We start from the raw sequence: 22,924 nt of genomic DNA, 5'->3' as shown, positions 1-22,924 counted from the left end.
TCCATACCTTTACAGTGGCTAAAATATTTGTATAAGATTATTATATCTAAAAGTCTAAAAGAACTCACCTGAGCTCCTCTAACTGGGCACTCTTCTCGATCTCTTGGCTTTTTAAGCCAGTGAACTCAACACGCAGTTGCTCCAGCGCCAACATCATCCTCTGATTTTCACTTCAGAGAGAGAAAGAGAGAGCGAGCGTGTTCAGTGATGCACTGATAAAAATGTCAGAGATGGAAAAGGTAAAATAAGAGGGGTGTTGGAATTACTCAGTGAGCTCGTCGATAATCTTCTGTTTGTGGTTGATGTCATCGCGCAGGCGTCCAAGCTGTTTGTGCTGCGAGTCTCGATGATTATCTCTAGACTATTTGACAGATGGAATCCAGCAATGTTGCTATTATAATGAGCCATATTACAAGTAGCCCACAGGAACTATGAGAATGATTGATTTGTTTTACAGCCAACAGTATAGGACACAGCACATTTTGTATTCACACTAAGAGTGGTAGTGGGCACACTGAGTAGCATCGCATGTCAGTGAGTTGTTGGATGATCACAGATGTCCATGTTTACCTTATGATCACCAGACTCCACAATGTTTTGCTGGTCGTCTTGAAGGCTCTCTATAAATAATGAAGCCATCAGTGAATACAGTAATTATTTAACACCGTTTAATTTTGTCTATTACAATATTACAGTAACAAACACAGACAATGGTAGGTACCGTTCTTATTAGTTTATACTTTTTAACATGGAATGTTTAGTGAAGTGTAGAAACTGTAGTGTGTAGAAGTGCAGAGATATAGAATTCCACATATCAATCCCCTGTGGGCAGTCAGTGCTACTTGCCAATCAGTATAATTATGGAATTTTGGAACTAAGGTTCAATTGTCCGAACAGTATGTTTCAAGTTGTGAGCAGGTTCATACTTGTCTGAACTTAATTTTTTAATGCAACAGTTATGCCTGGAACAGTTACCAAACTCTGAAATACACAAGGCTGCCTGGTGTTTGTGTAGGAAAATTTACCTGTGTTTTGTAGTCTGGAAAGCTCTTCACTCAGACAGTCACAGGTCTCCTCCAGTTGTCTCTTTTTAAGCTCCATATTCTGCATATACTCACTTAGAGAGCGGATCTTCGCCTCATGCTAACACGCAAACATCAAACATGGTTAGATCTGCAGACCGTGTGTGTGTGTGTGTATGTCAACGTGGGAGAGTGTGTGTGTGTGTGTATGTCAACGTGGGAGTGTGTGTGTGTGTGTGTGTATGTCAACGTGGGAGTGTGTGTGTGTGTATGTCAACGTGGGAGTGTGTGTGTGTGTGTATGTCAACGTGGGAGTGTGCGTGTGTGTATGTCAACGTGGGAGTGTGCGTGTGTGTGTATGTCAACGTGGGAGTGTGCGTGTGTGTGTATGTCAACGTGGGAGTGTGCGTGTGTGTGTATGTCAACGTGGGAGTGTGCGTGTGTGTGTATGTCAACGTGGGAGTGTGCGTGTGTGTGTATGTCAACGTGGGAGTGTGCGTGTGTGTGTATGTCAACGTGGGAGTGTGCGTGTGTGTGTATGTCAACGTGGGAGTGTGCGTGTGTGTGTATGTCAACGTGGGAGTGTGCGTGTGTGTGTATGTCAACGTGGGAGTGTGCGTGTGTGTGTATGTCAACGTGGGAGTGTGCGTGTGTGTGTATGTCAACGTGGGAGTGTGCGTGTGTGTGTATGTCAACGTGGGAGTGTGCGTGTGTGTGTATGTCAACGTGGGAGTGTGCGTGTGTGTGTATGTCAACGTGGGAGTGTGCGTGTGTGTGTATGTCAACGTGGGAGTGTGCGTGTGTGTGTATGTCAACGTGGGAGTGTGCGTGTGTGTGTATGTCAACGTGGGAGTGTGCGTGTGTGTGTATGTCAACGTGGGAGTGTGTGTGTGTGTGTATGTCAACGTGGGAGTGTGCGTGTGTGTGTATGTCAACGTGGGAGTGTGCGTGTGTGTGTATGTCAACGTGGGAGTGTGCGTGTGTGTGTATGTCAACGTGGGAGTGTGCGTGTGTGTGTATGTCAACGTGGGAGTGTGCGTGTGTGTGTATGTCAACGTGGGAGTGTGCGTGTGTGTGTATGTCAACGTGGGAGTGTGTGTGTGTGTATGTCAACGTGGGAGTGTGCGTGTGTGTGTGTCAACGTGGGAGTGTGTGTGTGTGTGTGTGTGTGTGTGTGTCAACGTGGGAGTGTGTGTGTGTGTGTGTGTCAACGTGGGAGTGTGTGTGTGTGTGTGTGTCAACGTGGGAGTGTGTGTGTGTGTGTGTGTCAACGTGGGAGTGTGTGTGTGTGTGTCAACGTGGGAGTGTGTGCGTGTGTGTGTGTGTCAACGTGGGAGTGTGTGCGTGTGTGTGTATGTCAACGTGGGAGTGTGTGCGTGTGTGTGTATGTCAACGTGGGAGTGTGTGTGTGTGTGTATGTCAACGTGGGAGTGTGTGTGTGTGTGTATGTCAACGTGGGAGTGTGTGTGTGTGTGTATGTCAACGTGGGAGTGTGTGTGTGTGTATGTCAACGTGGGAGTGTGTGTGTGTGTGTGTCAACGTGGGAGTGTGTGTGTGTGTGTGTCAACGTGGGAGTGTGTGTGTGTGTGTGTGTGTCAACGTGGGAGTGTGTGTGTGTGTGTCAACGTGGGAGTGTGTGTGTGTGTGTCAACGTGGGAGTGTGTGTGTGTGTGTCAACGTGGGAGTGTGTGTGTGTGTGTCAACGTGGGAGTGTGTGTGTGTGTGTGTGTGTCAACGTGGGAGTGTGTGTGTGTGTGTGTGTGTGTCAACGTGGGAGTGTGTGTGTGTGTGTGTGTGTGTCAACGTGGGAGTGTGTGTGTGTGTGTGTGTGTCAACGTGGGAGTGTGTGTGTGTGTGTGTGTGTCAACGTGGGAGTGTGTGTGTGTGTGTGTGTGTGTCAACGTGGGAGTGTGTGTGTGTGTGTGTCAACGTGGGAGTGTTTGTGTGTGTGTGTGTCAACGTGGGAGTGTTTGTGTGTGTGTGTGTCAACGTGGGAGTGTGTGTGTGTGTGTGTCAACGTGGGAGTGTGTGTCAACGTGCGAGTGTTCATGCATTCTCACCTGTGAAATGAGCAGCTGACAGGACGACAGCTCCCTCCCAGTCTCCTCCATTTTGCGGTGGCTGTCACTCTGCAGGCTCTCCAGGTGCCTGCAGCGTTTCACGAGTGACTTCAGCTCAGACTTCACCTTACTGACGTACACACACATCACGGCATACTCCTCCTCCAATATACCAGAGAGCTCACGTGGCTATGGCGGGAAGGAGAGAGAGGCGTCACCGACAAAGTGGAGAAACAGCAGTGGATGAACACACTAAAGTAACTCCAGCAGAGAGAAATAGTGTGAGCTGTGTGCATACTGGTGCAAGCATAAGCCACTGTTAATGCTGGAAGCTAGCAGATGAGGCAAACGAAAGGCACACAGAGCAAACAGAATTATCTGAAGAAGATTTCTAATGAGAGGTGTGTGTGCAGTATATATATATGTAGCACATTTCTGTGCCTGAACTGTAAACGTGCACACATACACAAATACACATACCAGTCTGATGTCACCACTGCCCAGGATAATGCTAAAGTCATTCAGGTCTTTGAGAAGGGTGTTCAGAACCTCTGTGATGCGTTTCCTCTGCTGACCACTCACTTCCTGCAGCCGAGAGAACTCCCTCTCCAAGCACATCAGATCCGTCTGAAAGATAAAGACAAATTACTTCTAACCATGTTAAACTCAAACACAGAAGCTTTAAATGAGATTTGATGTGTAGGAGACAGGACTCCCCATTTTCTGGGTAAGCTCCTCGCTGAGTAGCTTGTTCTGCAGACCCTTGTCCAGGACCTCCTGACTCTTCTGATCATAGCTAAGAGCCAGCTCCTCCAGTGCCTGCAAGACCTCCTTCACCTCAGCCTTAGCGCTCTCGCTCTCGGCCTGCAAGCGGCCTAGCTCACACTGCACTCGATCGCTGTCTGTGTGCGACAATGCCAGCAACTACACACACACACACACACACACACACACACACACAGATTATAGTAAGCAGACAAGCCTTGGTATCAGGCACGTCTACCTGAAGGAGAAAGACTGAGGAAAAAAAAAGAGAGAACAGAGAGATCTGAGAAATGAAATGAGAGAGTGAATGAAAGAAAAATCTGCACCTCCTCCTGATCCAGCATCTGTTTCTTCAGTTTTTCCACCAGCTGACTCTGCAGGTTAATCTCATCATCCTGTAGGTAAGAGAGGATGACATGACCAGGGGAAAGAAAATGTTATATTACTAAACTATTCAGTACGTACACTCAATGCAAAAAAACTTTTAAGGTGGATATTTCAGGTTCAGAAGGTGAAAGACCTCCCACATGGCTTCACTAATCACCTCAAGACCACTGGTAGAACTGACTAGTAAAAACTGAGAGATACAAAACCATGGCAGTCCAATGAACATGGGCTTCTCTGATACTATATCCTAAACTGAAATACACACAAAACCGCTTCTTGGAGGTGTCTCTGGATGTCATGATGAGGTATTGGTGGGACACTTCCTGACGACCATGTCACAAGAGACTACATTTATGTTGTGATTTTGTGCTTTTCCATATTTAGTGTTGTTAATGTCATTAGGTTACTTGATATGTGATTTAGATATCTGCAGTATATATCTAATAAAATGCCAATACAATTCTGTCTTTCTGGAAGAAGACTGCTGTATGGGTATATAAACTTTTTGCATAGCCACAAAGCAATATATGAGATATATCAGATGAGTATAATTTCAATTCCTAGAAGTGCATGCAGGTGCAGGGCAAACTCAACCCAGTGGTAGACTTATTCTTTTTGTTCAAGTGTTCATTTTGTATTATGGAGTGGAAGACAAGAGTTGCTCATTGTCACTGTGGATCAGTGAGATATAGAAACCACAGTAGCCAAACAGTACCTAGGAAGAGATAAATATAGCTTTAGCTAAGAGATAATTATAGCACCTTTAAAACATTGAGGCATGGTGATCAAATGCATCAATATAAAAGAAATCCAAGGTTGTGTCTGGAGACTCATTTGACCGTGTGTATGGTGCATTATTCCTGACCACTGGCAATCTGTCAGGCCACATTTAATGCTTTCTTCTCACCATATAATATAACCCCAAAATAGGATTTCTCCACCCTCATTCATAGCATGCAGATTTAGTGTTCAGCGCCACTCCCTAAATTGCTCTATTATCTTTTATCATCGTTAAACTTCAGATCAATCTGTCACTTGTGGATTACAGTAAACACACCAGTGAGTGAGTTACGACTGAAGCAAATGACGATCACTACTTTAAAATAAATAACTAGATAGATAAGCACACATAAAAAATTAAATAAGCAAGATAACTTGCAGCAAAAAAGTGCAGCTGATATACTGCTGACAGATATACAGTTCTGACGTTTCCTAGGATTGTTCAGTTTCAGTTGTACAGTTTCTTCCAGCTTCTGCAAAGTCTTCGCTCAGTGGAAAAGTCATATGTGTTCTCTCTGTACTCACCTTGTCATCAAGCTGTTTGTAGAGTTTTTGTACTTCCTCCTCCGTGGCTCGGACAGGGAAGGAGCTGCTGTCATCTATAGTGGTGTCCTCTGGAAGCTCACACTCCACACCACACACACCACCCCGCTCCAGCTCAGGGACCGCCTCACCTACACGGCAGAGGAATTCCCATTACCAACACACACACACCACTGTACTACAACTCAGGCACTGCTTCACCTATAACGGCAAAATAATATTGTAAGACGGACATCCGGAAGAGGGTGCTCTCTCAGACGTTCCCGTCCTGTAACAGCCTCACCGTTACGCCAGCGGTTAAGCTCCGCCTCCAGTTTCTGGATGCTTTCCTTCAAAGTCTTGTTCTTATCCTTCTCCTTCTCGTACTTCCTCCTCCACTGGTCCGCCGTTAGCTCCAGATTCACCGAGGCAGTGTTCCTTATGGTCTTAGCACTAGGGGAGGGGGGGATGTATGAGCCACACATTCTCTGCTGAGGTCTGAAGCCTTGAACTGAGTTTGTTTACCTGTTTACTTGTTTGGTTGTTATGTACTTATTTGTCTAGAGCATTACCGTTGTCCAAACATGAGTGTGGATTTGGTCTCGGCCTCGTTGAAGGAAGATGGCGAGCAGCAGATGAACATGGTGGTCCTGCAGTTCCCTCCCAGAGAGTCCTGCAGGATCCGTGTCATCTTGCTATCCCGGTACGGTACATGGGTCTTCTGCAGAAAGGGGTTTTATAAAGGGGTAATTTTGTGGATATTTGTGGTTATTTTGTGGATGCCTACATTGATGAAAGAGGTGCCATAATGAACAGATATACCAAGCCCTTGGTTTTGCCTTGTGTTGTCGAACTCACCGTGCCCTCTGCCAGAGCCGAAATCACGTTTCCCAGTGCAGACAGAGACTTGTTGATGTTTTTGGCTTCATCCAGGACAGACCCTTCCGCCCCTGTCTTACTCACCTTTGGAAGTGAGAAAAAGGGGATTGAAGTGCATCCAAATCTACACAAGCAGAGCCACTATGCACACGCGACGGCATCCCACCCCCAGATGGCGCTCTCACCTTCTCACTCCCGGCCAGGTCCACCAGATAGAGCTTGCCGCTCAGTTTCTGCTCCGTTTCCACGTGCTCTTGTTTGATGTTAATGAGGAAGATGCTGTGACTCCTGGAGCTGTGCTCGTTCATGTCTGGAGCACCAGTACAACAACATCTCACACCACGCCACTTACTGAACACGCTCTCTAAGAACTGGCTTCTAAGAACTGGCACTAAGAACTGGCTTCTTAAGTCAAACGAAACGAGGCTAAAGCTGCAGCGAAGATGGAGTACTCACTGGTAACAGCCACATGGCGGTTAGATTTTCCTTCGTCAATCACATCCATCACTTCCTCAGGACTGGACACAAAGCGTTCTGTGCAGCCCTGTACCACACACAGACACACACACAAACATTTAAAAACAGCTCAACTGAATTCAGCAACATGGCAAACACCGCCTTAGCTCATCTGGCATAGTCATACCTTTAGCCACTTATATGTGTCTGACAGCTTGAGATTTTAGTGTGTGCATATGCTACTGCAATTTTCCTCAGTCCCAGGGACATTGGCTGAAGCTGATCTAGATTCACAGTGATATTTATGTTTGTTTATGTGGTTTTTATGTGGGCTGTCACAGATTAAGATTCAACCTACAATATCCAAGCTGCTATTCTTTTATAATTATGCAACCATTGCCTTCAATCCAACTTGAACTTCAGATTGTCACCCTTCAGTCTAACTTACCTTTACATATGGGACTCTGTTCTTATCTTCATGTACTGACAGATTGGTCTTACTCACTGACAGAAAGAGAGAAAGACAGAGAGAGATGTGGGAGAAGCAGGTTTCTCAGCATTTGCCAATCTCTGAGGAAAATGGACATATTTATGGAAATTAAGAGATGGAGAGAAACGATTAGAATAAATTAGGAAAGATGAGAAGCAGAAATTCAACAAGCAAACAAAACTGAGTTTACAGAACAGTAGGAGAAAAAGAAAGTGCTTTCTTTTTAACATTTTAGGAGATTATGCTAAAAATGCACAGTGTGCAAATCTGTATGGCTCTCAGATAAAACACATACAGTGATCAGCCTCCAACAGGGAAATGACGTTTCACTTCAGTGAGGCCAGACAGGACTAAATGTGAACATCAGCTTCTGCAGCATGCTGTGTGAATATTTGAATTCCCATTGCCACTCTCTGTCCCTGGGCAAAGTGCTCTAAATACCAGCTCACGTCCACTGCTCCCTCTCTGTCCCGGTTTGATTGTACTCTCCCACTCCCCTGCAGCCTGTCTGACTCAAATCCAAACCTCCATAATACATGCCGATAAGCATCTCCGTTTGGTCATGGAACATTATCTTGACCTCTTTATTATCATAATGCAACATGAACATTTATAGTATCCAACCCCCAACATCCCACCTCTGACTTTTTGCTCTCTCACACGCGCATGCACGCACACACACACACACACACACACACACACACACACACACACACACACACACACACACACACACACACCAACAACTAAATGCTTTAAGATCGGCTGCATTGTTTTTAAACATTTCTTGACTTCTAAACATGCATTCTCACCATCAAGCAGGTCTCGAATTTTATCCATGTAGATTTCAAAGTAGGAAACCTGGCATAAACAAGAAGTGGATATATCAAGGTAGTGCATGAATAAAATTACATACATTACTAATCATTAGAAATATAACATTTCTCACAGGGGCATGACCTAGAAATATTAGAGTACATTGGTACCTTGATGTGAAACTCTAGATTTTCATCCATGGCAAAGATATGGTGGAAAATGTCATCAGCGATTCTTGGAATAATGCCCATGCCATTGGGATCATGGAGCTTGCCCTGATTAAAGCAGCCAAAAGAGAGAGAGATGAGAAGAGAGAGGACATTGCTGACATTGAAGGCTGAAAACTGTGAGGTGAAGTGTGTGGATAAAGGGAGCTGCCTTCCCACCTCCATGGTGTGAGTTTTGCCCGAGGACGTTTGTCCGTATGCAAAGATGGTTCCATTGTATCCATCCAGCACATCTGAAATGAAGGTGGCACATTTTACTTATGTAATGGCAATACATATACCATATTACCACATGAGCCATTCCACTTACATTATCCTTATGATAAGTAGTTATGATAAGTCTGGACTAATTGAAATCTGCAATTCTCACTGCGGATTCTACTTTGGATAATCTTTATCATATTCAAAGTGGTTCCAATTACAATAAATGTATTAACTGGAAATCTTTTTTGTTTTATGCATCCCTAAACATGACCAGAACTCACTCACCCAGACTTAGCTGAAAAGAGTAAGACAAAATACAGTAAAAACCCAGCCCTATTACTGGATTTGCTCTGAAGAAAGTGTTCGTATCAAACAATCTGCTTTTACAAACACGTGCATAGAAGCCACTTTTCCTAATCTCCCTGCATTGCTGTGCTCGGTATGTGCAGTGCAGTAGGAAGCAGCTTTTTTCTCTAACGTGCGTCAGTGAGAAGAGCAGAGCTGGGTTTAAAGTTAAAAAGCCTGTCAGCATGCAGGAAAGAGGAGAGGAGACAAAGGTATGAGCAAAGAGAGAAAGAGAGGGAGAAAGAGAGATGAAGGGATGGACAATGATGGAAGAGAACAGTAAATCCATGCGGAGGTTATCTCACCTAACCAACTGGTCAGCACACAAATGCAAAGATACACATATGTTCTCCTGTTCTCTGTCATGGTGGTATATTCCTATTTATACATATTCCTCTCTGTTTGCTTCTGAACTGGAGCCATTGCAGTGCCTCCGACTGATGCACTGCAGTATTGGATGTACATTAGTATGTGAATAATGGAGAAAGGCAGGAATGTGGATGGGTGTGAGAGATTGAAAAGTAGGCCTCTGAGTTCAAATGAAGAAGAGAATGTTTCATGGGAAAAGACATGTCCTCATTTTTTTTTTTTTTAACATATCTACACTAGCCTGTAACAAAGTTCACTGATACAAGACTTGTTGCTAATGCTAACCCTTATCAGAGTAACACATGGCCTGTAATTGAAACCTACACACTCACCTTTGACAATCTGTTTGGCACAGCTGTTGTAGACCTGCTCTTGTGTAGTGTTAGTAGGAAAGACCCTGTCAAATACAAATGACTTGCCCTGCAGGAAATAGACATGAGAATGTTACAGTCGTAAAATACCAAACCCAGTGAGTAAGAACTGCTGTTAGATTAGTACAAACAATAACTAACAACTGCTGTGAAATTAGTACAAACAGATTAGTAAAAACAATCTTTTCCGCTACAGAATGGATAGATGGATGGTTACGCACTGAAACAAACACATTAAACTTACAGGTTCTCTCTAGTACTTTAATCATATTTGAATTACAAGTCCTAAAATGACTCCTTGATTTTAAATAAGAGAAATTTGAAAACATATGGAATCATGCGAATTTTAAGAACAACACTTCTATTAATCAAAATCTCAAATCTTATAATTCCAAGGAATTCAAACATCACTCACATAAACAAAAAAATCAATATTTACACAAACCCACTCTCCTCATCACTTGACAACTGCCTCACACTCATTAATTAGTCCCTCTACTTCCTTCTCCACAGGGAGCACGGCTTTGAGCTTTCCTCACAGAGGCATTAGCACAGCTGAGCATCAGAGGCCTCTCTCTCTCTCTCTCTCTCTCACTCTCTCTCTCTCTGGTGAAAAGATGTGAAGAGAATATATATAAGGTTCTAACTGAGTGAACGGTTCCCATGACTATTGTCACACTGCAACAGCGCCAGAATAAAAGAGTCTGCATTCACTTAAAGGTTTAAAATATGTACCATGTGTTGTGTTATGTGTGTGCATTGTATTGATAAATTTGTTCAAGCTAAAACACAAAATACCTATCTGGGAGGTTAACACTGGTGGAGCTGACCAATTAGATAGTGGTGTAGGGGTTGTGCATTCTGCAGCAAAGGACCTTCTCAGCAGTGCAGGACTGCTGGGGAAGGCACGTGCTGTTTATGTGGACAATTTTTACACGTCTGCTGAGTTGTTCATGAGTCTGCAGAGAAAAGATACAAGAGCTTCTTGGTGGCCATACTGCCCGGCATTGCAAGGAACCAATGTTCCAAAATTCTTTGGCAGTGAATGGGTTAACAAGTAATTCAAATGTAATGGAAAGTAATCAGATTACATTGCTTTAATATAGTAATCCTTTGGATTAGGATTCAGATCATTTTTTTCAATGGGTTTTCAGTAATCTTTAACGAAACACATTTTTAAAGTAACGCTCCCAACCCTGGTAAATCCTATAACAACTCCAGCCAAACAGTAACACTCTGCAGGTCCTGTCTGTGTAACAGAGAGAATATTTAATTGTGTAACCTGGGTAAAGGATTTATGCCGTATATATGCTTAACATGTTATGCAGCATATCAAAAAGGCTGTATGCTTTTTGGTTTAACATTATCAATATCTAGCCAGACCCTTCCCATTGGTCTGAGCAGGAGTACAATTAAGACAGGAACAAACTAGAACAGGTGGGGGTGGAGGCAGATAGAACAGCAGAGAAAGAAAAAGGGAGGGAAAGAGAGAAAGTGAGAGAAAGAAAGTGTGGAGCTCACACCTGAGTAGATACAGAGAAAGAACGAGAAAGACATTGAAAGAAATGGCAGAATAATGAAACGAGGGAGGCCGAGCTAAAGGTATGGGGGGCATGCTCTAATAGCCTCACGCTAGCGAGAATTCTCTTTAGAAGATTCATCTTCCTTTCAGCCACACACACAAGGATACTCTTTACCATTCTTCCATGCCCTTGCAGTACAACCTCATTTCTCTCGTTAATGTCTCTCGTTTGCACTTTTAAAACCTAAAATACTTCCTCAGTCAAAAAATACTTCCCCGGTTGTCCTTCTTGACCTCAGTTGGCTCCACCTGTAATATGGTGCAATGACGTCCTATTTTCCCTTATTAGAACTAGACAGAAAAGCCCTTTACAGCAGGCCATTTTTAATAACTACTACTCATATTCAGCAGAGCAGGAATGTGAACTGGCAAAAGAGAGAGATAAAGATAGAAGAGAGAGAGGGAAGGAGAAGGGAAGAGAGAAGAAAATGTGATGAATTTATTTAATGAAAATATTTCACATTTTTGGTCACCTTGGAAGTTTACTGAAAGCCATAAAACACTAACTGGAAGAAAAGAGTTGGAGAAAAGGCAGGAAATTGGTAGAAATGAAACTCAGACATACATGCAAAACACACTTTGGGGCATTTCATAAACACTCAAACACAGACACACACACCCACACGTGCGCACGCACCTATGCATACCCTCAAACATAGACTGACCTCAATATCACTAGAGCACTGCATTTCTGTTACTAATGATACCTACAGTAAAAAAGATGATTACTAACTTCTCACTACATCATACACACTTCCTTACCAACCCTGATAATTCTCCATTTTTCAGCTGTAATGAAGGCTCACAATCACGTTTGAAAGGTGTACAGACAGAGGCTACAAATAAACCCATGTGCAAAAGGGCCATAAAAATCATATATGGTCATGAGTTATGTATCATGTATTAAATATGAGCAGCATATTTAATACATAAACTATTTTTATATGATTATGGACCCTTTCATATGCAATAACATTTTTCATATATGCCCCCTTTCACAATCTTCTAACAATGTATTTGGAACGTATCTGGAGTTATATACTCTAAATATATTTTTAATATGAAATACCATGTATATTGAGAAACTATCATAATTTAGCATGAAAAAAACATGCCAATTCTAGACCACATATGAATGCTATCATAATCAAACCAATCTAATTTGGCTAGTTACTTCTTTTTCTGGTCATTTGTATTTATTTATTTTTTAGAAACATTAAAAAAATTACAGCTGAGATTTACATTGCTTGATCATTTCATGGCGAATAGACAAACAGAAAGGGCTTTCCTTGTTCAATAAGTTTTGTGGATGATAATGATGCAACCGAGTTGACATTGATTTTTAAAATATTGTATATTGCATGTGTGATGCTTATGGGCTTTCTACACACCCTTTGCATATGGAAAGACTAAGATATAATCCACTGCAGAGCCTGAAGTCACTGAAACATGAAATCACGTACACATGCATGCACACGTTCTGGTTAAGACATGTGCACATGAAAGGGAAATACAGAGACTACTAGAGCTTTGTTCTGATATACATATCACACAACTGGCTGGACTAATGCTAAAATGATTACCCAGTAACCTGACTAACTTAATGTGCCTTTCATCAGAAGATTATTAGTATGCAGTCCACAATACAGTATACAATTATGAGATGTCAGACATCAAAAAACAAGATTAAAAAAGGTGGACTACATAGAAATACTTATATTTGAAAAAAAAAAAAAAAAAAACCTTATGTAACCAGAAATTGTATTATGCAGTATATAATCTTGCATTTTACCAGTTATAATCACATTGTGCATACGTAGTACATCATAAAATGCACTGTGTAGATTTATTCTCCCACTACAGTACACTGTGTAATTACCATGGATCCACCGAATGTAGATATGCCACACATAAATGTGCACTTGGATTATACCAGTTTTCTAGTGTATGTGGGTCAAGTCAATCCTGCTTGCTCCAGGCTCATTTCAGCAGTAGGATTCAGTAACTGAATACGGATGCAGTCTGTCTGTGCTTTATTACATATGTTTTGAGTCTGATGAGATTCATTCATTTCCATCACCCACACCTCTGCTGTCCTCTCTGCTGCTAGTAATCCTCATGCAGGAGCCAAGGCTGCTGCTCATTCTCAGTGCTGCATGCTTATACAATTCTTGGCTGTGCTGTTCACTTGGGACACCAGTTTTGTTCCTTTGCAGACACAGAAAAAGATGATGTAGGACACATTTTTTATTCATCCAATTATTTACTGAGTGCAAGTCATAACCGTTCCAGCTGATTCTTAGAGGGAGCTGGAGGGGTGGGGTGAAAAGAGCAAGAGAGAGAGAGAGAGAGAGAGAGAGAGAGAGAGAAAGAGAGAGAGAGAGAAAGAGAGAGAGAAAGAGAGAAAGAGAGAGAGAGAGAAAGAGAGAGAGAGCGCATTTTTGAGTCTGTCAAAATCTAGTTTGGCAATTTGTGTTACTGAGTTGAATTAAGATATTGAATATTTTGTTTATGAAAGACTTTAATTGAAAGTTGAAGGAAGAAGAATAAAGAATTTTTAACAAAGGGAGATAGAGAGAAAAGAAGAGAATGGCTGGACAAGTAGATGGATGGATGGATGGATGGATGGATGGATGGATGGATGGATGGATAGTTAGAAAGAGAATCACATAATGCCTGCAGCCAAGCCCATCTGATTCACCCTGAGCTGTGGGAGTAGTGTGACTCAGACATTTGCATACTGGAGGGGGCAGACTGGGAGGACCCGTGCTGAACTGTGACAGGCACCTCCTCTCAGCTGTCCGAGAGAAACAGAGACCTCTTGCCCGGCCTAATGCTGCAAGCTCGTGTTAGCACTCTGCAGGACACAACATGACTACAAACATCCAGAGTCAGTGCTTTCAAAGCCTCAAACCTGACTGTCTACAGTACTGGACCAGTGAGATTAACTCCTACTCAGGGACACAGTGATAGTAGAACTTATTCAGATGGGAATATATATCCTGTTTTCAAGCTGTCCTGTGCATGTTCTTATGTCACTCAGTTGAATTCAACTATACAGTCATATTCCTCTCCTTGCTAACAAACTGGAATTCATTCAGCATGGATTGCTGTAGCTGTAACAAGGGCTATGTAGGTGTATGTGATCTTAATGGCTAAGCACATTCATATGTCTTCATACTGTCATTCTGTTGAGAAACTTAAACCTATCTAGCCTTGGAGACCAGGAGACCCAATAGGAATTCATTAAGACCCTGTCACTACAAGTAAGTCTCCAGTTGCTGTGTCAGTTCCTGTACCTCCATGCAGATTTATATAGCTCTGTGCTCTCTCTCTCTCTCTCTCTCTCTCTCTCTCTCTCTCTCTCTCGCGCTCTCTCTCTCTCGCGCTCTCTCTTGCGCTCTCTAAGGGTCTCTCATACAATCATCAATAGCATCGAACTCTCAACTATTAATCTAATCTAACTAATCTCACATGTCGCACAAATTCAAGATAGTGTGGAGACCAATGTTTTTTGTAACAGCAACACAGAAACACTTTTGTGCAGTGGTGTGTGCAGTGCTTGCATCATTCTTAAACTAAGAGCTCTCTCTCTCTCTCTCTCTCTCTCTCTCTCTCTCTCTCTCTCTGTGTGTGTGTGTGAGTGTGTGTGTTTGTGTGTGCTCATAAGGGAGCAGATTTATCAAGCAGATTTATATTCTGTTAATATATGCTTCTTTTATGCAGCCAAGATAATGTCACTACACGTCCTTTTATTGTATAGGACTTTGCTAGATGGCTAAATGAACAAGAATATTTACAGGAACTCTTAAAAAATAACACAAAACAAAAAAACCTTGCTTTCACAGTAATATCAATTATATGACTATATGAGTCATTTGTGTGTCTGCATTCCCAGGGTGAACTTCACAGATACATAGGCTACACAGTCAAAACACAAAAATGGACCCACCCCTCAGTATTTGAAGAGTTTAATGTTTGTCTCAGTACTATCCTCAGCACTGTGTATCCTCTTGCCCTCCATATTACCCTGTTACAGTTAATGTCTCATGTAACATCAATACCTGAGGAACCTCATTTGTGCTGTAGGTGCATGTGCAATGGATCTGACAGCAAGGTATACTCTGACGTGACACCACACTGCTGTAACTGTTGAGAGAATTGAAGGCTTTTGGTGTGTTGTGACAGGGTGGGAAATCAATTCAAGTAATTCGATTAATTTGCTATTTTGCACACTTATGGGGATTTCTTTTTGCTTTGGGGTTGGCTAGATGAGAACTAGTTGGTTGCCCAATTTTCATCCAGCCCAACCTTAGATATAACGGTAGCATAATTTTTAATTAAGGTGCATATACAATTCATAGCATTACAATCCTTAGTAATCACATAGCAGTAATGTGAGGTAATTCTCCCATGGAAATGTTACAGCCTTTGACAAATACCACTCTGCCAAAATATAGTCATAACCAGTTACTAATAACCAGTTACTGAATACGGTTTCTAAAATATTTACATACCTATAGTCGATCTAACTTCCTTAGAAAAAAATTAGGGAGAAATATGATACTCTCTGCGTCACTTTATTCATTAACCTTACAATCTTCTGAGTAAGATAATACTCAAGATAAACAACTTACCCCGATGATGACAGTGTCGTCTCCCTGAAATATGGGGAGAAATTTGTCTCCGCGGATAATTTCGGATTGATTCAAGGGACGAAAACGACACAGTACCTTAATGTTGCATTCTGCGCTAGCATCGGCCATTGTGTGATATACTACGTTTGTAAAAGTATTGCTGTTTTTAAACAGTAGTTTTTAAAACTGTTTCCTCAACCTCACTCAATATTAAACGTGGCTAAAATTTTGTTTTGAAATAAGATTAGGTGACTGTTGGGTTTGAATAATCGAAATAACCAGGCGCAGTAAGAGTTGGTTGGATGTCAGATACGCAGGACCTTGTCTTGAGGCTTCCAGTATCCAAAACAGAAAATGCGGCTCTGTGCAAAGAAAAGAAGTGAATGATACTTAAGGTCTAACGTACAGCTTGTGATTATTAAAGGCTGTCGGAACGATTCTGTGTTATGTCTTGACAGGTTCGCAATTTTGCCTATTCCACGCGCATCCAGAAAGAGAGGCGTGCACTTTGATGCAGGGGAGGCACGCTGTCTGTCCTTTATTTGGCAGGGGGTGGGGTTTATGTTGGGATGTGACGCCGAAGTGATGCTCGTATCAGGACCACTGATTTGCTAGCCAATGACAACAGAACATGACAAAAGCTTCTGTCTTGGGATGGCATAGGTAGTCTAAACTTAACACCACGGAATGACATACAGAACAGCTTCACACTGAAATAAAACAAAAACAAAACAAAACAAAAAACAACATATTATCATATTATTATATTAATGAACTATTATTTATAATCATTATTTATTATTCTATTATTTATAACTATTATTCATAATCAACTACGGCTGTTATTAGTCAAGCTATATCCTATAATAGCCTAATTTTATAGTAAATTATTATTTTACAGACTATCGAGTTAGTCTTCGATTGCTTACATATTGATAAACAACACCCTCTTTTAGCGCATTTTGAATCAGCCTAGATACGAGAGAGGCGGTTACCAAAATACAGTGAACACATCCATTTTGCGCTAGAACGTTTTGACATCGATAGGCGTTTGCGGTTTCAAATATGGGCTCACACTACAATTCTCGCGAGACTCATGCTGAGTTAACGCCTGACGTTTGAGGTGTTGTCAGCACCTTGCAAGTCACTGAGGAAACTGGCGTTGTGCACAAATTATCTAGCTAGTTTGCTTTCAAACTGAAAATTAGGAAATATATCGTAGGCGCTCTCTGGTATTCCCATTTCTTCTTTTGTTTCGCAATGGCTGACCCAAAATACGCCAACTTGCCAGGCATCGTAAGTCTCTACGATTCAATACCAGTTTACTAGCTAGAAAGCTAACAGTGTAGTTGGACTGGCTAGCTAGCAGGATGCCTTTTCACTTAGCTAAGCTAACGTTGGCATTGTTTCTAACAAAAATAGTTTTGTGATCGGACAGATCAAGTGTGGCGCTCTTTAGAGCACAGTATGTTGGAAATAATTTCGCAGACGTAATAACGAGTGACAATTGGTAATAAATGAATTGAGCTACCTAAGTGGATTACTTAGCTAGCGGGCTCCTAGCCCGTCTATTCAGCGCTAAGCGCTTCTGTTTATAACCCCGCAAAACGCCGGTTAGCGTGAATCATAAGCAGCTTGTAACCCTAGCTAACTAGATAAACGCTCGGCTACATTTGTCGTTCAAGGGCAATTGTGTTATTTTGCCTTGTAGCAAAAATGTTTACCTGCATAAAATTGAAGGATAACTATTTGTTGTGCTGATTTCAGTTAGATACTAGCTAGGGTTAACGATTGTTTTATGGTACAGCTTTGAGCGTTAGCTCTGTAAGAATAACGGCGAGGTTGGTCAATCAGCTTTCGCTGATCTTATCATTAACGCTGAACTAACTGGGAATTATTGGAATATTATAGTGTTATTGGAATAACACGTATGTGAGCGGAGCCCTGCTGCTCAGCAGCTGCCATACTGGCAGACGGGTTTCTTGGACGACGCGGTTCTGTAAAGGGCGTTGGCCTATGGAAATGTGCGGATATGTGCTTGGTTTTTTGGTTCGTTTTGGTTTGTTTTGGTTTGCCACGTGGCGCTTGTCTCAGGACACCAGTCTGCTGTCTTTATGCTGAAACTCTTGGCCAGAGGTTTGCCCATTAACAGAATGGCATCATCTCCACGCAGGCCTCTAACGAGCCGGACGTCTATGAGACCAGCGACTTGCCGGAGGATGACCAAGCGCAGTTCGAGTCGGTGAGTGGTCTGGAGTTGAATAGTTGAGGTCGTCCTTTGAGATGTTTACAGAAGGTGTGCTCATAACTGACGCAAAGATAATCTGATAGTATACTTTCCCTCCCCTGTCACAACACCTACTCTCCTTGTTTTGACCCGCCCCTGGATGCTAGTTCGTGCAAGTAAGAGGTCCTCATTTTTTGCCTCAGGGCTGCATGGGTTGTAATCTTGATCCCTTCTCTGGTGCATCAATCAGGGATAATCATAGACTAGAGCTGTGGAACTGTCTGATTTTTATCTGTAATTGGAATCCACCTTAATTTATTGTGCTTGTTTTATTCTTTGTATTTCTAGTTCTACACCTTTATGATGTACACATGTAGAGTGTGTGACTGGAGGACAAGCTATTCGCCAGCCAAACTTACATGATTGTGCTTAAACAAAGTAGAGATATTTTCATGTATATTCAACATAATTAGTGATCCTAATCCCATGGTAGGTGTAGATGATGGCTAATTCCTAATTCGCAGGCAAAATGCTTTTTTTATAGCAATAGCGAAAAAGGGAGTGTGTGAGTGTGTGCGCGCAAGCACACGTGCGTGCGTATGTGTCTGCGCCCCTGTTTTATTCTGTTTCCTGCCATGTGCCTTCAGAGCAAGGTCCCTATGTGTGTAACACCTGCTCATGTTCTGATCCAAAGGGAAATGTGCTTTAGCCCTTTCATCTTTTCACTTTTGGCCTTACTAGCAGATACTCTAGCACAGATGTTCAACTCTGACTAACTCCTAGGCTCTGTCACGCAGCCTGCATCTAACAATACATGTGACTCCAGCACTCTCATTCTAACTCTGATCAGTCAGTGGCTTGTTGTCATCTGTACTCTGAGCTTTGCAAACCTGAGTTTGCGCAGCATATTGTAACACTGTCTCAGACACAGCTTTGCCATGGTGTGAGAGATTAGTGGAACTGACGCCTCTCGGCTGCTTGGGGTTGCGGACAGGGAGGAAGGTCACGTGATGAATAGATAACTCCATTGATGCCTAAACCCACTGCCCCTTTTTCTCCGCCGCCAGCTCCTGTTGTGCATGTCACATGATAACCGCATTAATGTTTCTTTCTCTTTCTCACTGTCTTTTCACTCTCCCTGTGTGCCCCTCCCCCTTTTTATCCCCTCTTGTTTGTTTGTTTGTTGTTGTTTTTTTTATCTTTGTCACCCTTTACTCTTTCCCCCTGCTAACTGTCTTTGGGAACCTAAGGAGCTGGTAAGAGCCCATGCGATTCCCACTAACATCTAACCATTCCTCCCTACCTAATCAAAAGTCTTCTTTACCTCAGATTGATTCATTACAAGTGATTTTGCCTTTATCATTTGTGTCAGTAAGGCGCAGTTGGCTGGCCTCTTGTGAGGGTGTTTGCACCCTCATCATCCTCATTTTATTTCAGTGCTAACTTGCACATCATTGTGCATAGTTGTTTCAGCATCCATACTGGAGTCTGTTGTAGGCTGTTTTATCCTTTAACTAATAGAAAGCAAATATTAAACACATGACATCTGTGCAGCCTGGGCATTTTTGTGTATGGTTTGCTTTAGTTTCTGTTATTACTGGGGAATAGATTCAGTACTCTATCTCCTCTAGCCAAGTCGCTTTACTCTTATAATCTTAGGTCAAATGTCAAACCCAGAGTTAACTGAAAAATTCAAGAGTCTGGGTTCATAATTTCCTCATCTCTCTCTCTCTCTCTCTCTCTCTCTCTCTCTCTCTCTCTCTCTCTCTCTCTCTCTCTCTCTCTCTCTCTGTGTGTATGAGTGCAAGTGAGTAAAGGATTAAATTATTTGGAATCGGAAGTTCAAATCAACAGATCTTCATTGTAGTACAGTGCCTACTGCTTTAGATCATTTGGGACCAAAGACCTGCTCAGGTTCACCTTTCTCTAGCCAATCTATGTTTGAAGGCTTGGGCTACACACTTGTCCTTCTTAACCTATAACTGAATAATCACTGAGACCTCTATATCTGAAATCAGGGCTTAATCACTGCATGGGCAAAAGGTTTTTGTGTGTGCATGTATCATGTTCTTGGCACCATTTTTTAATCTGGCATTAAAATGCATTCAATTGCTTGTGCATAAACATTTCAGATTAGTTGAAGTGTTTTAAACAAGACCAGTGGTAGTAGAGTTTAAATTTGGGCCCGGCTGGCTTTGTGTTGAGTCTTTCCAGACTTGACTTGTACAGAATAGTCAGGGCTTAAAGGCCTCTTGTGGGTACTAAAATGTCTTTGGCTTACAAAGGCAAAAATGTTGGATCTAATCACTAAGCATGTAACATGTTTATAGTTGCAGACAATTCTAAAATGCTTCTCAGCATTTAAATACCATATGCACATTTAATTTGCATTCTAATTCCAGGTGTTACATTTTTCTAGTGTTACGAAATAGCTCTTAATGCTCATTTTTATACCCTCCAAATACATAAACACTCCTCCAACAGGAAGAGCTTTGCAGTGACAGTGTGGAGCGCATTGTGGTCAACCCCAACGCAGCCTATGACAAGTTTAAAGACAAGCGCGTCAGCACCAAGGGCCTTGGTGAGTAGGATGCATAACGGATGTCCACATGTAATCTTAAAATGATCCTTGTTGGGGTGTCATTACTGCAACCCTTCTTCCCTCAGACTTCTCAGACCGCATCAGCAAGAGCCGCAGAGTGGGCTATGAGTCGGGAGAATATGAGCTTGTGAGTTCATCCCTCAGTACTGCTGTTAGTCTTCTACAAGCTGAACTAAGTGTTGTAAGGAGCCGCCCCGATCCTGTTATCTTATCCTGTTGTCTCTCCCGCTCCTCTTAGCTAGGGGAAGGGTGTGGGGTGAAAGAGACTCCTCAGCAGAAGTACCAGCGGCTCGTTAACGAGATTCAGGAGCTCACAGAGGAGGTTGAACGCATTCAGGTTGGGCTGCAGCACACATCCACCCAAACTCTGTACTGTCATCATAGCCTGTTCTTGGTAAAAAAAACATTTTCTCTATTTAGACATCAGGTATGCCATAGCTACCAATTTGTACAGTGATTTTGTAGACATTTTGTAGAGAATTCTGAAGTTCTGTGTCCCAATGAATGTGAATTTTAGTTCTGTCATTGCTTGGACAAAATATAGCCACATATCTAAAGTAGATCTCACATTACAAAGCTGCTGAGCCGTTGAAGTGCACCGGTCCCAGGTGTGTGCGTGCGTGTGTTTGTGTTCATGCACGCATGCTTGCGCTAGTCTCAGGTGTGTGTGTGCGTGCTATTCTGTGTTTGGACATGTGCTTTCAGACGAGTGCTAAAGAGAGCAGCGCTGAGGAACGCCTGACACCCGTGGTGCTGGCCCAGCAGGCCGCCCAGCTCAAGAAGCAGCTGGTTTCCAGCCACCTGGATTCACTGCTGGGCCCCAACGCCCACATCAACCTGGCCGACCCAGACGGAGCTCTTGCCAAGTAAGGAATGGCAGAGCAGTGGGAGGAGGGCATTGCCTAGTCTTGGACCAGTGTTGTTTGCACCAAGTGTCCTTTTAGCCATTGTTTGGAAAAGGGGCCAGACAGGTTTCAGATCAGCAACCATGAGAAGCATTGAGAATTGATGGCTGAGAGAGACTGAAGGAAGTGGATTGAAGGAACTGGAGTTCCATTATTGCAGTGTGTTTTTGCAGCAAGGTGGAGGCTTCATTTTTTTGGGTGCCTTATATTTATAATACATAATTTCCTCTGTGTATGTGTGTGTTGTGTGTTAGGCGGTTGATGACTCAGCTGGAGGTGGCAAGGGGCATGCGTAGTGGTGTATCGGGAGAGGGGAAGTCTGCGGGACCCAAAGGGCCAGATGGCGTTGTCCTGTACGAGCTCCACAGCCGACCTGAACATGAGAAGTTTACGGAGTCTGCCAAGGCAAGACAACTTGATGCTTTATTTCTAAACTTCGATGGTGTATGATCTTCTGAAGATTAAATCTTCCTATTATCACTCTATTACCCCCCCCCCCCCCCCCCCCCCCATGAACAGATAGCTGAGGTGGAGAGGCGCTTGGCTGACTTGGAGACTGCTGTAGGTTCAGGATCAGATAAGAAGGTGGATTAACTTGCCACACACGTTCCTACTGTCCTTGGTCTCCTCTGGTTCAAAGGCATACAACTACTATTAGTTGTAATAATATCTCAGTGTTTGACTAATGTATGGCCATCAGATTGCATTATATCTGTGACATAGGGAATCCTCTCTTGTTCTTGAGAGTGCTATGCCTAGACTTTATGACTGCTGTAAAACAGTCATGTCTGAAGTTTGATGGTGCTTTTCTTGTGTGTGCTGCAGGGTCCTCTCAGTGCTGGGCTTCATGGAGCCAGCCTAATGGTGAGTAGAGGCCACATCACAGAATCAGCTGCTTTTCAAATGCCAGTGACCCGTAGTGTGTTCTGTCCAGTGCCCATGCTTCTGTAATGCTGTGGCATTTCCCCAGTTGTCTTCACATTCTTGGCATTCATAGCTCTCCATCTCTCTCTCTCTCTCTCTCTCTCTCTGTGTCTGTGTAGGAGACCATGGAGCTGTTGCAAGCCAGAGTCAGCGCTTTGGACGCTGCCACTCTGGACCAAGTTGAAGCCAGGCTGCAGGTAACCATCAGCTCACAATGATTTATCTTAGTGGGCAACTGCCCAAGTTTTCTGAAGGGTTTTCGATCGAATGTTGCCTACAGAGAATGAGAAACCATTGGAAGGTTTGAGCAGCAGTAGCTGTGATATAGATTTCTGCTGCCCTGAGGTGCATCAT

At 42.8% G+C, this 22,924-nt stretch overlaps 2 protein-coding genes across 6 annotated transcripts in view; one reads left to right on the top strand and one right to left on the bottom strand.

Annotated features, from left to right (window-relative positions):
* The window catches only part of kif5ab (kinesin family member 5A, b), a 29,533-nt gene extending 13,122 nt beyond the window's left edge, over positions 1–16,411 (bottom strand). For both annotated transcript variants that reach the window (XM_035524614.1, XM_027000716.2), the window contains exons 1-20: positions 15,913–16,411; positions 9,655–9,742; positions 8,564–8,637; positions 8,348–8,452; positions 8,174–8,222; positions 7,320–7,375; positions 6,872–6,959; positions 6,601–6,725; positions 6,395–6,499; positions 6,109–6,257; positions 5,841–5,989; positions 5,540–5,688; positions 4,174–4,242; positions 3,800–4,006; positions 3,563–3,709; positions 3,083–3,271; positions 1,026–1,143; positions 571–620; positions 267–361; positions 69–170 (exon numbers count right to left, since the gene is read on the bottom strand). In XM_035524614.1, coding sequence (XP_035380507.1) covers positions 69–170; positions 267–361; positions 571–620; positions 1,026–1,143; positions 3,083–3,271; positions 3,563–3,709; positions 3,800–4,006; positions 4,174–4,242; positions 5,540–5,688; positions 5,841–5,989; positions 6,109–6,257; positions 6,395–6,499; positions 6,601–6,725; positions 6,872–6,959; positions 7,320–7,375; positions 8,174–8,222; positions 8,348–8,452; positions 8,564–8,637; positions 9,655–9,742; positions 15,913–16,041 — 2,243 coding nt within the window. In that variant the 5' untranslated portion in view covers positions 16,042–16,411. The remainder of the gene's footprint in view (positions 1–68; positions 171–266; positions 362–570; positions 621–1,025; positions 1,144–3,082; positions 3,272–3,562; positions 3,710–3,799; positions 4,007–4,173; positions 4,243–5,539; positions 5,689–5,840; positions 5,990–6,108; positions 6,258–6,394; positions 6,500–6,600; positions 6,726–6,871; positions 6,960–7,319; positions 7,376–8,173; positions 8,223–8,347; positions 8,453–8,563; positions 8,638–9,654; positions 9,743–15,912) is intronic.
* Positions 16,412–17,007: 596 nt separating this feature from the next.
* Positions 17,008–22,924, top strand: part of dctn2 (dynactin 2 (p50)) — an 18,719-nt gene continuing 12,802 nt past the window's right edge. Inside the window, exons 1-12 of one of the 4 annotated variants that reach the window (XM_035523986.1) lie at positions 17,008–17,208; positions 18,086–18,154; positions 18,307–18,315; positions 19,390–19,395; positions 20,624–20,720; positions 20,807–20,868; positions 20,980–21,078; positions 21,447–21,607; positions 21,901–22,051; positions 22,166–22,231; positions 22,472–22,510; positions 22,690–22,767. In XM_035523986.1, coding sequence (XP_035379879.1) covers positions 17,173–17,208; positions 18,086–18,154; positions 18,307–18,315; positions 19,390–19,395; positions 20,624–20,720; positions 20,807–20,868; positions 20,980–21,078; positions 21,447–21,607; positions 21,901–22,051; positions 22,166–22,231; positions 22,472–22,510; positions 22,690–22,767 — 873 coding nt within the window. In that variant the 5' untranslated portion in view covers positions 17,008–17,172. The remainder of the gene's footprint in view (positions 17,209–18,085; positions 18,155–18,306; positions 18,316–19,389; positions 19,396–20,623; positions 20,721–20,806; positions 20,869–20,979; positions 21,079–21,446; positions 21,608–21,900; positions 22,052–22,165; positions 22,232–22,471; positions 22,511–22,689; positions 22,768–22,924) is intronic. The other 3 variants (XM_035523988.1, XM_035523987.1, XM_035523989.1) reach the window with 3 other exon arrangements.

The sequence above is a fragment of the Electrophorus electricus genome, chromosome 3 (assembly GCF_013358815.1).
Source record: "Electrophorus electricus isolate fEleEle1 chromosome 3, fEleEle1.pri, whole genome shotgun sequence".
Taxonomy (NCBI): Eukaryota; Metazoa; Chordata; class Actinopteri; order Gymnotiformes; family Gymnotidae; genus Electrophorus; species Electrophorus electricus.
The sequence above is the reverse complement of the archived record's forward strand: the minus strand, read 5'-3'. Positions and strand labels throughout refer to the sequence as shown.